General features: G+C 49.3%; 1 protein-coding gene across 1 annotated transcript in view; it reads right to left on the bottom strand.

Annotated features, from left to right (window-relative positions):
* Positions 1 to 1,052: 1,052 nt before the first annotated feature.
* Positions 1,053 to 12,000, bottom strand: part of map3k10 (mitogen-activated protein kinase kinase kinase 10) — a 53,999-nt gene continuing 43,051 nt past the window's right edge. Inside the window, exons 6-10 of the mRNA XM_067974938.1 lie at positions 11,852 to 11,974; positions 8,351 to 8,489; positions 7,122 to 7,234; positions 5,062 to 5,787; positions 1,053 to 2,285 (exon numbers count right to left, since the gene is read on the bottom strand). Of these exons, the coding sequence (XP_067831039.1) occupies positions 1,849 to 2,285; positions 5,062 to 5,787; positions 7,122 to 7,234; positions 8,351 to 8,489; positions 11,852 to 11,974 (1,538 nt within the window). The 3' untranslated portion in view covers positions 1,053 to 1,848. The remainder of the gene's footprint in view (positions 2,286 to 5,061; positions 5,788 to 7,121; positions 7,235 to 8,350; positions 8,490 to 11,851; positions 11,975 to 12,000) is intronic.

The following is a 12,000-nucleotide window of genomic DNA, read 5'->3' as shown; positions in this document are numbered from 1 at the left end:
CTAATCTTTTCTCATGCTGTCTTTGCCTCTCTTATTTCCTTTTTCAGTTCACCTCTGTACTTTCTGCTGGATTCTCTACTGTTTTATGAACCTGACATTAATTATAAGCCTCCTTTTTCTGTTCCATTTTAATCTCAGAAATGGGGTGCTCCCTGTTCGTGACGTCACTGAAGAGAAAATTCAACGCTGAATGGCTGCCTCCAGCCAGCCTCTGACCACCCACCTTAAAACCTAAAACCAACGTGGACTGAAAAGTTGTGTACAGGAGTGTCCCTTTCTAAGAATTAATTCTGTCCTCCCTTTTAATTAGCAGTTAAATTCATGCGAGTCTGTGGCCTTGTTCAGCTTTTCTCAAATGAGTTACCTGGGATATAAACCAAATGGATATGATCAGGAACACTGGTGTCTATTGAACAGAAAGGTCTAATCCTGAGCTAATGAAAGGCTTGGCACTTTACAAATGTACATTAGATGGTTGAGGCCCAGGTCAAAATGTCGGACCCCCTTGCTTGGAAGACATACTTGGGAAAAATGATCTGAATCCTCTGGGCCTAACAGATCACCAGGCCTCGATTCCTTGTCCTGCCCATTGAGAGAGGCTATTTCCCATGATGCATTTCTCCAACTGGGCCTGTTCAGTTAATGAACCTGTTGCCCTCACTGAGAGTGTTCTGCGGCCAAGGAGCTTTCACCCTCCTCTCGCTCAGAGAGAAATACATTCTCTTCCCCCTCCTCCCCTGACCTTCTCCCTTCCCGAAGGCAGCGACTTGAGGGGTACAGTTTCACAGGTGCCAATCGCCCCCTGATACGACAGGTTGCGAAGAGGGGCCGAGCTGTTTGACTGAGCCGTGTTGTGTTGTACCCCAAAGCTGCACCCACTTGTTTTCCTACATGGTTCACAGATAGTATTTGGGGCGGGAGGCTCTGGTTTGTTCTTAAATCCACCCCACCCCATACCCCAAACTCCCACACAGTCACTGAGGCTAACTGTAGTGCCCTCCCCCCCTCCCCCCACCCCACCCTGAGATGAGCTAAATCCATATGGACCAGGATGAGGAGAAATGCTTCATGAGACCATCCTGCTGAGTTGGGTTCTTTGTCAATTTGATAACACAACTCTTAACAACACAAAGTTCTGCATTGAAAAGTATCTCCTGCTCACCATTTTAGTGGGTGCAGAAAGGTAGAGTGAGGAAAATGGAGAACAGGAGACTGGCAACCTTCACACCCACAGTAAATACACCTTGGGGTTGCCAACCCTCCAGGATTGTCCTGGAGTCTCCAGAAATTGAAGGTTAATCTCCAGGATACTTGCTGCGAGCAAAAACCCAGGAGAAAAATCATAAAGGGCATTAGAAAAGAATTGTGTTTGTCATTTTCTTGGAACACTTTTTTTTTGTTTATTAATTATAAAAATATTTGGAGATTTTGGGGGGGGGCTATTTGACCAGGTCATGTGATGAAACCTCCAGGAATATGTCCAACCAGAGTTGGCAACTCCTAAATACACCACACAATTATTAACTGCTTTTGAAGACTATTGTGTTGAAATATTAACTCCGGAGAGTTACAGAAAGTTTATTATTTATAACCCAGGGCCACTTCTGCAACTTGGGAGCTGAATATTTTTCCACCGGGGGCCTAGCAACAGATGACGCGCTCCTCTCAATCATCCAATCAGGCAGTTGGATTTTTCCCGGTCTTGCGTACGGATTGGATGGTTTAACTTTTTTGCTGTCCAATCAGGGCAGCGGATTTTGACAAGCGTCGGTCAAAGGGCTTTTTGAGGGCGAGGTCGCAGGTCACGCGGTTGGTTGCCGGGGCAACGGATTTGCGGCCTACGGGGTTTCAGCGCATGTGGCCGCCCTCGACGTTGTAAATGGACTCCTTGTGGAGGGCCAGGTCGGCCCGGCACAGCGGCACGGTCCCGTCCGCCGTCTGCCCCTCGATGTCGATGTCCAGCAGACTCCGCCCGAGCCGCGTGTCGGCCGCGGACGAGGTCCCGAGGCGCTCGTCGGCCGCGCTGCCGCCGGAGTCGGTGTTGGTCGGGGTCTCGGCGCTGCTGGCGGGCGACGAGCTGTGAGTCCTGGTGAAGGAGACGAAACGCCAGGGGTCGATCCGCGGGCGGCCGCCGCCGGCCGAGGGCCGGGGCCTCGGCGCGAACTCCAGAGTCTTCGGCCTTTCCAGCGCGGCGTCCCTTTCCGAGGATTTCCGCCGCAGGATCGGGGGCAGGAAGGAGCTTGGATCCGGCAGGCGAGGGATCTCGGCCGTGTCCTTGGGAATTCCTTGGAAGCGAATGGAAAGAAAAATAAATGAGGGGGCAGCAGGTGGAGCGGACACTGGGCGGGCACCAGAATGACTCGTCCAAGGGTCGGTAACCAGAGGACACAGATTTAAGATAATTGGCCAAAGAACCAGAGGGAAGATGAGGACTTTCCTTTTACGCAGCGAGTTGTTCTGATCTGGAATGCGCTGCCTGAAAGGGCGGTGGGAGCAGATTCAATAGTAACTTTCAAAAGGGAATTGGATAAATACTCGAATAGGAAACATTTGGAGGGCTATGGGGGAAAGACGTCCCAAGGCGCTTCACAGGAGCGATTATCAGACAAAATTTGACACCGAGCCACATAAAGAGATATAGGAACAGGAGTAGGCCATTCAGCCCCTCGTGCCCGCTCCGCCATTTGATAAGATCATGGCTGATCTGTGATCTATCTCCATATACCTGCCTTTGGCCCATATCCCTTAATACCTTTGGTTGCCAAAAAGCTATCTATCTCAGATTTAAATTTAGCAATTGAGCTAGTATCAATTGCCGTTTGCGAAAGAGAGTTCCAAACTTCTACCACCCTTTGTGTGTAGAAATGTTTTCTAATCTCGCTCCTGAAAGGTCTGGCTCTAATTTTTAGACTGTGCCCCCTGCTCCTAGAATCCCCAACCAGCGGAAATAGTTTCTCTCTATCCACCCTATCCGTTCCCCTTAATATCTTATAAACTTCGATCAGATCACCCCTTAACCTTCGAAGCTCTAGAGAATACAACCCCAATTTGTGTAATCTCTCCTCGTAACTTAACCCTTGAAGTCCGGGTATCATTCTAGTAAACCTACGCTGCACTCCCTCCGAGGCCAATATGTCCTTCCGAAGGTGCGGTGCCCAGAACTGCTCACAGTTCTCCAGGTATGGTCTAACCAGGGTTTTGTATAGCTGCTGCATAACTTCTGCCACGTTGTACTCTAGTCCTCTAGATATAAAGGCCAGCATTCCATTAGCCGCCTTGATTATTTTCTGCACCTGTTCATGACACTTCAATGATCTATGTATCTGAACCCCTAAGTCCCTTTGGACATCCACTGTTTTTAACTTTTTACCATTTAGAAAGTACCCTTTTCTATCCTTTTTAGTTGAAGCAGCCAATTCCAAGTTCAGGTTTTCTGTGACAGTCTCTTAATTAATCGTTTCAACCAATACACTGTACCAGTTAGAATTATAAGGACAATTATCTGGGCTATGACAAAACTCTTGGCTATTATTCTAGCCCACGGGTGCTGACCTATGTTGTAAGCCATCTCCCACCATGCATGATTCCCAAGAGATGAAGTCCCCTTTTTTTCAGAGTCACTTTAAGATGATCGGCAAAAAGCCAGAGGTGACATGGGAAACATTTTTTTTACACAGCGAGTTGTGATGATCTGGAATGCGCTGCCTGAAAGGGCGGTGGAAGCAGATTCAATACTAACTTTCAAAAGGGAATTGGATAAATATTTAAAGGGAAAAAATCTACAGGGCCACTGGGAAAGGGCAGGGGAGTGGGACTAATTGGCTAGCTCTTACAAAGAGTCGGCACAGGCACGATGGGTTGAATGACCTTCTGTGCTGTGCCTACCATGATAGGTGACCAAAAGCTTGGTCAAAGAGGTGGGTTTTAAGGAGCGTCTTAAAGGAGGAGAGAGAGGGGTTTAGGGAGGGAATTCCAGAGCTTAGGCCTAGGCAGCTGAAGGCACGGCGGCCAATGGTGGAACGATTAAAATCGGGAATGCGCAAGAGGCCAGAATTGGAGGAGCGCAGAGATCTCGGAGGGTTGTAGGGCTGGAGGAGGTTAGAGATAGGGAGGGGTGGCGAGGCTGTAGAGGGATTTAAAACAAGGCTGCTTGGATCCCTGTTCTCACGCCCGTGAGAAGGTGCTCGAGAGAGGCCTCAGCCTTTCGGTTTTCCTGGTCCTCCTGTCAGGATGCTTGTGGCCTCGGCTCAAGATGTCCACCAGTAGTGTAGTTGAGTTAAGGAATCTCGTGTGTCATCCTACACCCTGCTAACCCATGGCACAGCGGCTTAGAGCTTAACTCACTGCACCACAGTGCCATAAAATGACCAACATCACACCTGACATTGTAACTCTTAAAGGGGACATGGCCATGTTTTGGGCAAGGAGGATGAACTGAATAGTCCCTTGACAGAATGACGTCACATAAATGAGCGACAATGATGCAATAATATTTTTCAATAACGTCCATGCAAAAATTTGTCAATGCACTTGTGTGTTTATAAAATCATTTTTTTTCTCCCTTCCCTTCAAAAATCTCCCCACTCTCGTCTCCCTGAAGGAGCCGGCTCTTGGGGCATAGATCCACAAGCACCAGTCACCCGAGCAGGCTATTTGACTGTGGGGACGTCACATCAGAGCCTGAGCTAGTCCCCACCTGATAGCTATGTCCACACTCACTTTCCACAGCAGGAGACTCTGGATAGGCCAGGGGAGTGGGAACTCTGAGCTGTGTCTCCCTTCTTTTTTCTAGCTCTCAAGCCTAAAGAAAGACGCTGAGGCTAATTTTAAAGCCCTGGTGCTGACTCGGCTAAGGTCAGCTACCACTGCACAGGCCTTAAGCCTGGGGTTTTCCTGGTCTGTGTGGCCCAGTCCCTCAGAAGGGCTGTGTACTCACTCACCTGAACCACCCTTAGAAAAGAAGCTGAGTTTTCCCAGGGTAACGTGGTTCCATTAACCCACTGGTATCCACTGTACTGGAAGCAGTAACATATCAGGGAAAGGATGGACATGGCGTCTTACCTGCGTCCATTACGATTTGTGCACTGCCGTCTGATGGGGTCCTCCTGTGCGTCTGGGTCTGTGTCTGCCTGATAGCACTGTCGGACGGGATCCTCCTGTGCCCCCGTTTAACGGCAGACGCCATGGTCACGTGAGTAGGAGTGAGTGACTGCTTGGGGTCCTTCTTGAAACTTTCCACGGTCAGGTCCACCAGTGGGTTCACGGTGGAGGCCCCCGGCAGACTCTCTGCTACGCCCGGCATCTCGTACCCGTTTGGCTCGTCGCTGTCGGACTGCAGGAGCGAGCGGGTGGAGGTGCAGTCGGAGATGGAGGAGAGCGAGAGGAGAGTGACAGAGGACGAGCCCTCCAGCGAGGGGATGACTGACTCCTCCTTTCTGGTCGCGATGCGGCTCGGGGGGCTGTTGCTGCTTCGGAATCGGCCGGTGCGCTGGAAGATCCCCTCCCGTTTCTTCTTCTCCTCCTTGGCCTCCTGCTCGTCCTGGAGCACTTGCTGCCGACCCAGGTCCAGCAGGTCGAAGCCCAGGGCCACCGAGGTCAAGATGTTGGCGCAGCCCAGCAGCACCAGGTCACTCCTTCTCCGCTGGGAGCAGCGCTTGAGGCTGTCGCTCAGCGTGTAGCCGACGGGCGGGCTGTCGTCTGTGCTGCTGCCCTCGCTCTCGTGGAAGCAGAGCGACAAATGCGACTGGTTTGGATGTTGGACTCCTCCTCCACTCGGACTCTGTCCCTCTGTGGAAAGATTGAGCTAGTGTGAGGATCCAATCTGACCATTTTAACCAGCGCTCGATACATCTACGCAGCTCCCTAATGCACCTGCAAGCCATCTGCAAATGGACGCGAAAGACTAGCATTTATACAGTTCCTTTCGCGTCCTCAAGAATTCTCAAAGCACTTTACAGTCAACGAAGGATTTACCACGGTGTCAGCTGTAGCTCGGAGGGTAGCACACTCGCCTGAGTTAGAAGGTTATAAGTTCAAGTCCCACTCCAGAGACCTTGAGCCCATAATCTAGGTTGACATTCCCAGTGCAGCAATGAGGGAGTGCTGTACTGTCGGAGGTGCCGTCTTTCGGAGGAGTTGTTAAGTTGAGGCCCCGTCTGCCCTCTCAGGTGGACGTAAAAGATCCCATGGCACTATTTCGAAGAAGAGCAGGGGAGTTCTCCCGGTGTCCTGGCCAATATTTATCCCTCAACCAACATCACTAAAATAAACAGATGATCTGCTCATTATCACATTACCGTTTGTTGGACCTTGCTGTGCGCAAATTGGCTGCCACGTTTCCTACATTACAACAGTGTCCACACTTCAAAAGTACTTCATTGACTGTAAAGCGCTTTGGGACTTCCAGAGGTCGTGAAAGACGCTATATAATTGCAAGACTGACTTTCTTTCCCAAACTTTGCCGTTGGGAGTCGCTGGCTCATTATCGGGGGTCCTGGTCGACTTGTTTCCATTCCCCACTCCCTTGCCCCAAGGATGTTGAGGTTAATTGCAAGACTCCCCAATACCCCTCGTGAGTCCAGGTCACTAGGGGAGCACAGGGCTCTAAGGGTTAGATTATAAGGAGAGATTATATAAACTAGGCTTGTATTCCCTGGAATATAGAAGGTTAAGGGGTGATTTGATTGGGGCTTTAAGGATTTTGAAAGGAATTGATAGGGTAGATAGAGAGGAACGTTTTCTGCTGGGGGTGGTAGGAAGGGCGGGCAGAGCGGTGGGGAAGAGTCTAGGACAAGGGAACATAACCTTAAAATCAGAGCCAGGCCATTCAGGAGAGAAGTTAGGAAAGACTTCTTCACAGAAAGTGTGGTAGAAGTGTGGAACTCTCTCCCACAGAAAGCAGTAGATGCTCGCTCAATTAATAACTTTAAATCTGAGATCGATAGATTTTTGCTAGCCGAGGGTATTAAGGGATATGGAGCCAAGGCGGGTAAATGGAGTTAAGATACAGATCAACCAAGATCTCATTGAATGGCAGAACAGGCTCGAGGGGCTAAATGGCCCCCTGTTCTTATGTTCCCGTCTCTGTCTCTGTCTCTCTCTCTTTAAATATGATCACCTACCCATCTCGGTGAGGCTTGCGAATCCCATGGTGATTGGAACGTGCCGGGGAGTTTTTCCCAAGCTTGGCGCGCTCGAGGACCAAAACTTGCTGCCGTCCCCCAGTGATTTCAACCTGTAGACGCAACAAGGCAAAGTAACAGCGTCAGAGAGAATGGGACGGGATTGGGTTAAATGCAGAGACTGAATGATATGGCCATTCAGACCATCAAAACTCACTTCTTGGTCCAACCTAGCACCAAATGCAATTTAACCGCCCCCTAAATCTTTACCTCTCCTACCGTGCCCAACTATTCAAACCATTTCTTAAAGTTTAAAAAAACAGTTGTTCCTTGTATCTGCTTTAATTTACTTTTCACTAAGTTAAATTTATGGCCCCTGGCCCCACTTGTTTTTATGCGCTATTCTATATATCTGACATACGTTCATTAGGGACGGGATTGAGACTCCGTCCAGGTCCTAGTGAACGTGGACCCATCGCACAAAATTGCCCCTAACTGGGAACTAATCTCACCCAAAGGCAACAGGATGGCTGGCAGGAGTAACAATGCCACACTGGTGCAGTGGGGCACGCTCTTGAGGTTGGGGCTGAGGTTTATTGATGGGAAGAGAAGAGGGAGCTTTACTCTGTATCTAACCTGTGCTGTACCTGCCCTGGGAGTGTTCGATGGGACAGTGCAGAGGGAGCTTTACTCTGTATCAATCTTGATCTGGGGGAAGTGCCAGAACCTGACACTGACACTTGGAGCCTGAAATGGGAATGTGCTCCTCTGTCCAGTGATCAGAGTCCTCACCTCAAGCATAAAAATACACAACTCTTAATTTTGAATAGATACAGGATTTTACCCAGTGTAAAATAATATGCAAAAAGATAGGAGTTTCATCATGAGCAAAACCCACTCGTAGACCTTCCCTACCTGATATATCTGGTCTGGTAAAAGGCTCCTTCACTTCACTGTGAAGACTGTAAGTGGTTTTATTGTAGTTTAAGGACCCTGAGCATCAAGCTCTGTCCTCCCAGCCATCTATCAATGGGGTCTGTTTGAGGGCTAATGGGATGTAGTCCCACATTTGGCCTCTGACCTGTGAGAAGTCAGGTTCTGGGCACCATCGGGACAGCTGATATTGGCGGCCAGTGGTGGTGGGGGCTGGGCAGAATTACCACCAGGGTGTCACCCGCCTGCAAGCAAGGTAAAATCACCACAAGAGTCCCAGACATAGGGAGTCTCACCTGTCCTCGCCACCCAGCCGTTCCTTCTGCTGCGTCGAGCTCGGCCCCCAGGTCCGCCCCTTCTTCTTGTGGCCCTCGAACTCTTCGCGCTTGTACATGGTGCTGCGGCCCCAGGTCTGACTGCCTTCCCCGGGAGTCACTGTGGAGGAGAAACAATCCAATTACTAGTTGCGGTCACATTCAACAGCAGCTACTACACAACCAGTGGTTCCACTTTGCATTGACCTTCTCAATAACACAGTGCCGAGCTCATATAATTCCCGATAAATTTTTAAAAAATTCATTCATGGGATGTGGATGTCGCTGGCAAGGCCAACATTTATTGCCCATCCCTAATTGCCCTTGAGAAGGTGGTGGTGAGCTGCCTTCTTGAACCGCTGCAGTCCGTGTGGTGAAGGTTCTCCCACAGTGCTGTTAGGAAGGGAGTTCCAGGATTTTGACCCAGCGACTATGAAGGAACGGCGATATATTTCCAAGTCAGGATGGTGTGTGACTTGGAGGGGAACGTGCAGGTGGTGTTGTTCCCATGTGCCTGCTGCTCTTGTCCTTCTAGGTGGTAGAGGACGCGGATTTGGGAGGTGCTGTCGAAGAAGCCTTGGTGAGATGCTGCAGTGCATCTTGTAGATGGTACACACTGCAGCCACGGTGCACCGGTGGTGGAGGGAGTGAATGTTTAAGGTGGTGATGGGGTGAAAATCAAGCAGGCTGCTTTGTTCTAGATGGTGTCGAGCTTCTTGTGTGTTGTTGGAGCTGCACTCAACCAGGCAAGTGGAGAGTATTCCATCACACTCCTGACTTGTGCCTTGTAGATGGTGGAAAGGCTTTGGTGAGTCAGGAGGTGAGTCACTCGCCGCAGAATACCCAGCCTCTGACCTGCACTTGTAGCCACAGTATTTATGTGGCTGGTCCAGTTAAGTTTCTGGTCAAATTCTTAATTAGTGAGCTGGGGCTCGGTAAGGACACTGCAACTGTCTGCTCTTCCTGGGCTAGAAAGGAGGGTGGGGGGCACATTTCACTATCCATGAGTCCTGCTGCAAAGCAAGTGTGTGGACAGCATCTAATTTGGTTGTGAATTTTTTTCCCCTCCCCCCATGGGGTCTAATTTCCTGCTGATACTTGCTGACCAGGCTCTGTGTTGCTGGTTATTTTATTATAGTGGGAATTGTCCACTGGGAGATGGGAAGTGGTGGAAATTTTTTAATAGGGTAGCATCTTCATTCAGCAGTATTTGACAAACTTCTAAAACTTTACAAAGGTGGTGAACTCCACAGCCCCGAAGGTGCCCAGAGCCCGACATTCTGTGGGTTGGAGGTCAGCGATCGACCTGATGTAATTTGTGTTGGAGTGCGGTCACAATGTCACGTGATTTGGCCAAGTAATTCTGGGTCTTTCCTCTCCCTCCTTTAAATAGTTCTAAAATTAATTCCATTCCAAATAGAAACCCTAATCATAAATAGATCGAACCAGCCACCAGTAAAAATATTCTATCTGCGGGTACAAGTGAGAACTTTTGAGACAGGCTCTTTACATGTGTGTTTCCTTGCCCTGGCAGAAGGTCGTGAGTTCAAGTCCCACTGCAGAGACTTGAATACATAATCCAAGCAGGCAGTCCCAGTGCAGTACTGAGGGAGTGCTGCATCGTCGGAGGTGCTGTCTTTTAAACTGAGGCCCTGTTTGCCCTCTTAGGTGGATGTATAACAGCCCATGGTACTATTTCGAAGGGGAGAACTCCCCTGCTTTTCTGTGTCCTGGCCAATATTTATCCCTCAATCAACATCACCAAAAACAGATTATCTGCTCATTGTTATTTTCCTGTTTGTGGGACCTTGCTGTGCGCAAATTGGCTGCCTCGTTTCCTACTTTACTACTGTAAAGCGCTTTAGGACGTCCTGAGTTCATTAATAGTGTGTATGTAAAGACTCCACAGATTTGGAAATCAGGAATGTGCATTTAGAGACCACTAGAGGGTGGAATTGCTGCATTTTACACCAGAGGATTTGCAGTCAGTGCTTTTAATTCTCTTCTCAATCATGTCACTTGCATCCTTTGCCAACCGATATTCCCCAATCAGTGTTCAGGTTGCTGATAGTAACAGATTGTCAGTGTTCTGATTTGGGATTTATCCCTCAATGAGGCAACAGCACTAAGAACAGCCCTTTCCCAATCCTCCAGGCCCACAAAACTCAAACAGGACAATCCAGCGACTTAGAAACGTGAACAGATATCGCTCTGAGTTATCTGGGCTTCGAGGGCCTGATTGCCAGGGCTCGGGGGCCCACCTGAGCCTCCAAGGCTGCAGCTCAGACACCCCTGGGATAGTGGGTAAATGTGGTACTGAGCCATTAGGATCTCTGGTTCAATTCTCTGAGTTAAGTGATCTTGTAGTGTCTACATTAGGCCAGGCAGTGGGAAAACTAGCCAGGGTTCCTGCACCTGATTTGCTATTCATCGATTTTCCCCCCCACAGAAAGTGTATCCGTATGCATGTCAGGTAACGACAGCATCAGAATGGCTGTGAAGCCTGCTGTAGTTGAATGGCCCGTTGATACCCGCTCATGGAGGCTTGTCACTTTGGTGAGGTACTGAAGGGCTACTGGAAATGCACCCCAGAAAGAGTCAGCACCTTGATAAGTGAACATCTGGAAACTACATACTCAAACTGATGTGAAACATTGTCAAGGGAACATCTACAAATGCTCAATTTCACAACCAGGGAGTTGTTGGTGAATGAAAACAGCTGCAGCTGAATAATAAACACCAATGAGAGTGAACCTCCTAGTCTGTCGGACTCTGTGCTGTTCTGCTAGCTGGAGTTGATTAGCAAAAGGAACGGGGCAGAATTTCCTCTGTACAGGGCAGGGCAGACCGAGGCCCGGGCTGTCAGCTGATCTTCGCCAGGCTGGTGAGAGGGCACGGCAATTAGGGTCAGTAGGTTTGAGGAGGGCAAAGGTCGTTCAGCAATCCTGCTCCTGATGACCCTCCAGTGACGCATGTTTGTGGATGGCGGGCGAGGCACAGATGGGGGCACTATGACAGGTGACTGTCCCTGGGCTAGGAACCTGCAAAACATTAGCCAGGACCCCTGTTTCGCATTACTAACCAGTGATGCCCCTCCTCTTTTGTTGGCAAATGTGGACGGATTGGGCACAAACGTGATGCCCTCCAAAGTCAAATAGCCTTCTGACAGCCATTGGGCCATTTAGGTGAGGACTGTTGGTGGTGGTGTAACATGCTCCCAGCATAATCAGTGCCTTAAGGAAGGGGGGGGGAAGAGAGAGAGGGGATAAGTTTGCTTATTTATGAACTCTAAGTTTGAGGAATAATGAATAACTGATTATAGTTTTGCTCTACAATCAAAATATGCTCACAAACCCACCAAGCTGCACTAGAAATCCAGCGGCTCATTTGAACTTGTTACTGCACCTGTAACTAATGCTTCTGATTAATATAAAGGGCCCAGGATTCACTATGAGTTGGTAATAGTGCCAGAGAGGTACTTACAGCGGATTGCCCTTAATCTGGGGATGACGATGGGGCTTCCAGGGGGACTGGATCCATCGCCCCCCTGACCCTTCCTCTTGTCGACAGTCGGTGAGGCCTGCACTGTGATCTTGTGCTCGAACCCTTTTGAACAAAAAGAAGCCTTAATA

Source organism: Heptranchias perlo, chromosome 41 (assembly GCF_035084215.1).
Source record: "Heptranchias perlo isolate sHepPer1 chromosome 41, sHepPer1.hap1, whole genome shotgun sequence".
Lineage (NCBI taxonomy): Eukaryota > Metazoa > Chordata > Chondrichthyes > Hexanchiformes > Hexanchidae > Heptranchias > Heptranchias perlo.
The sequence above is the reverse complement of the archived record's forward strand: the minus strand, read 5'-3'. Positions and strand labels throughout refer to the sequence as shown.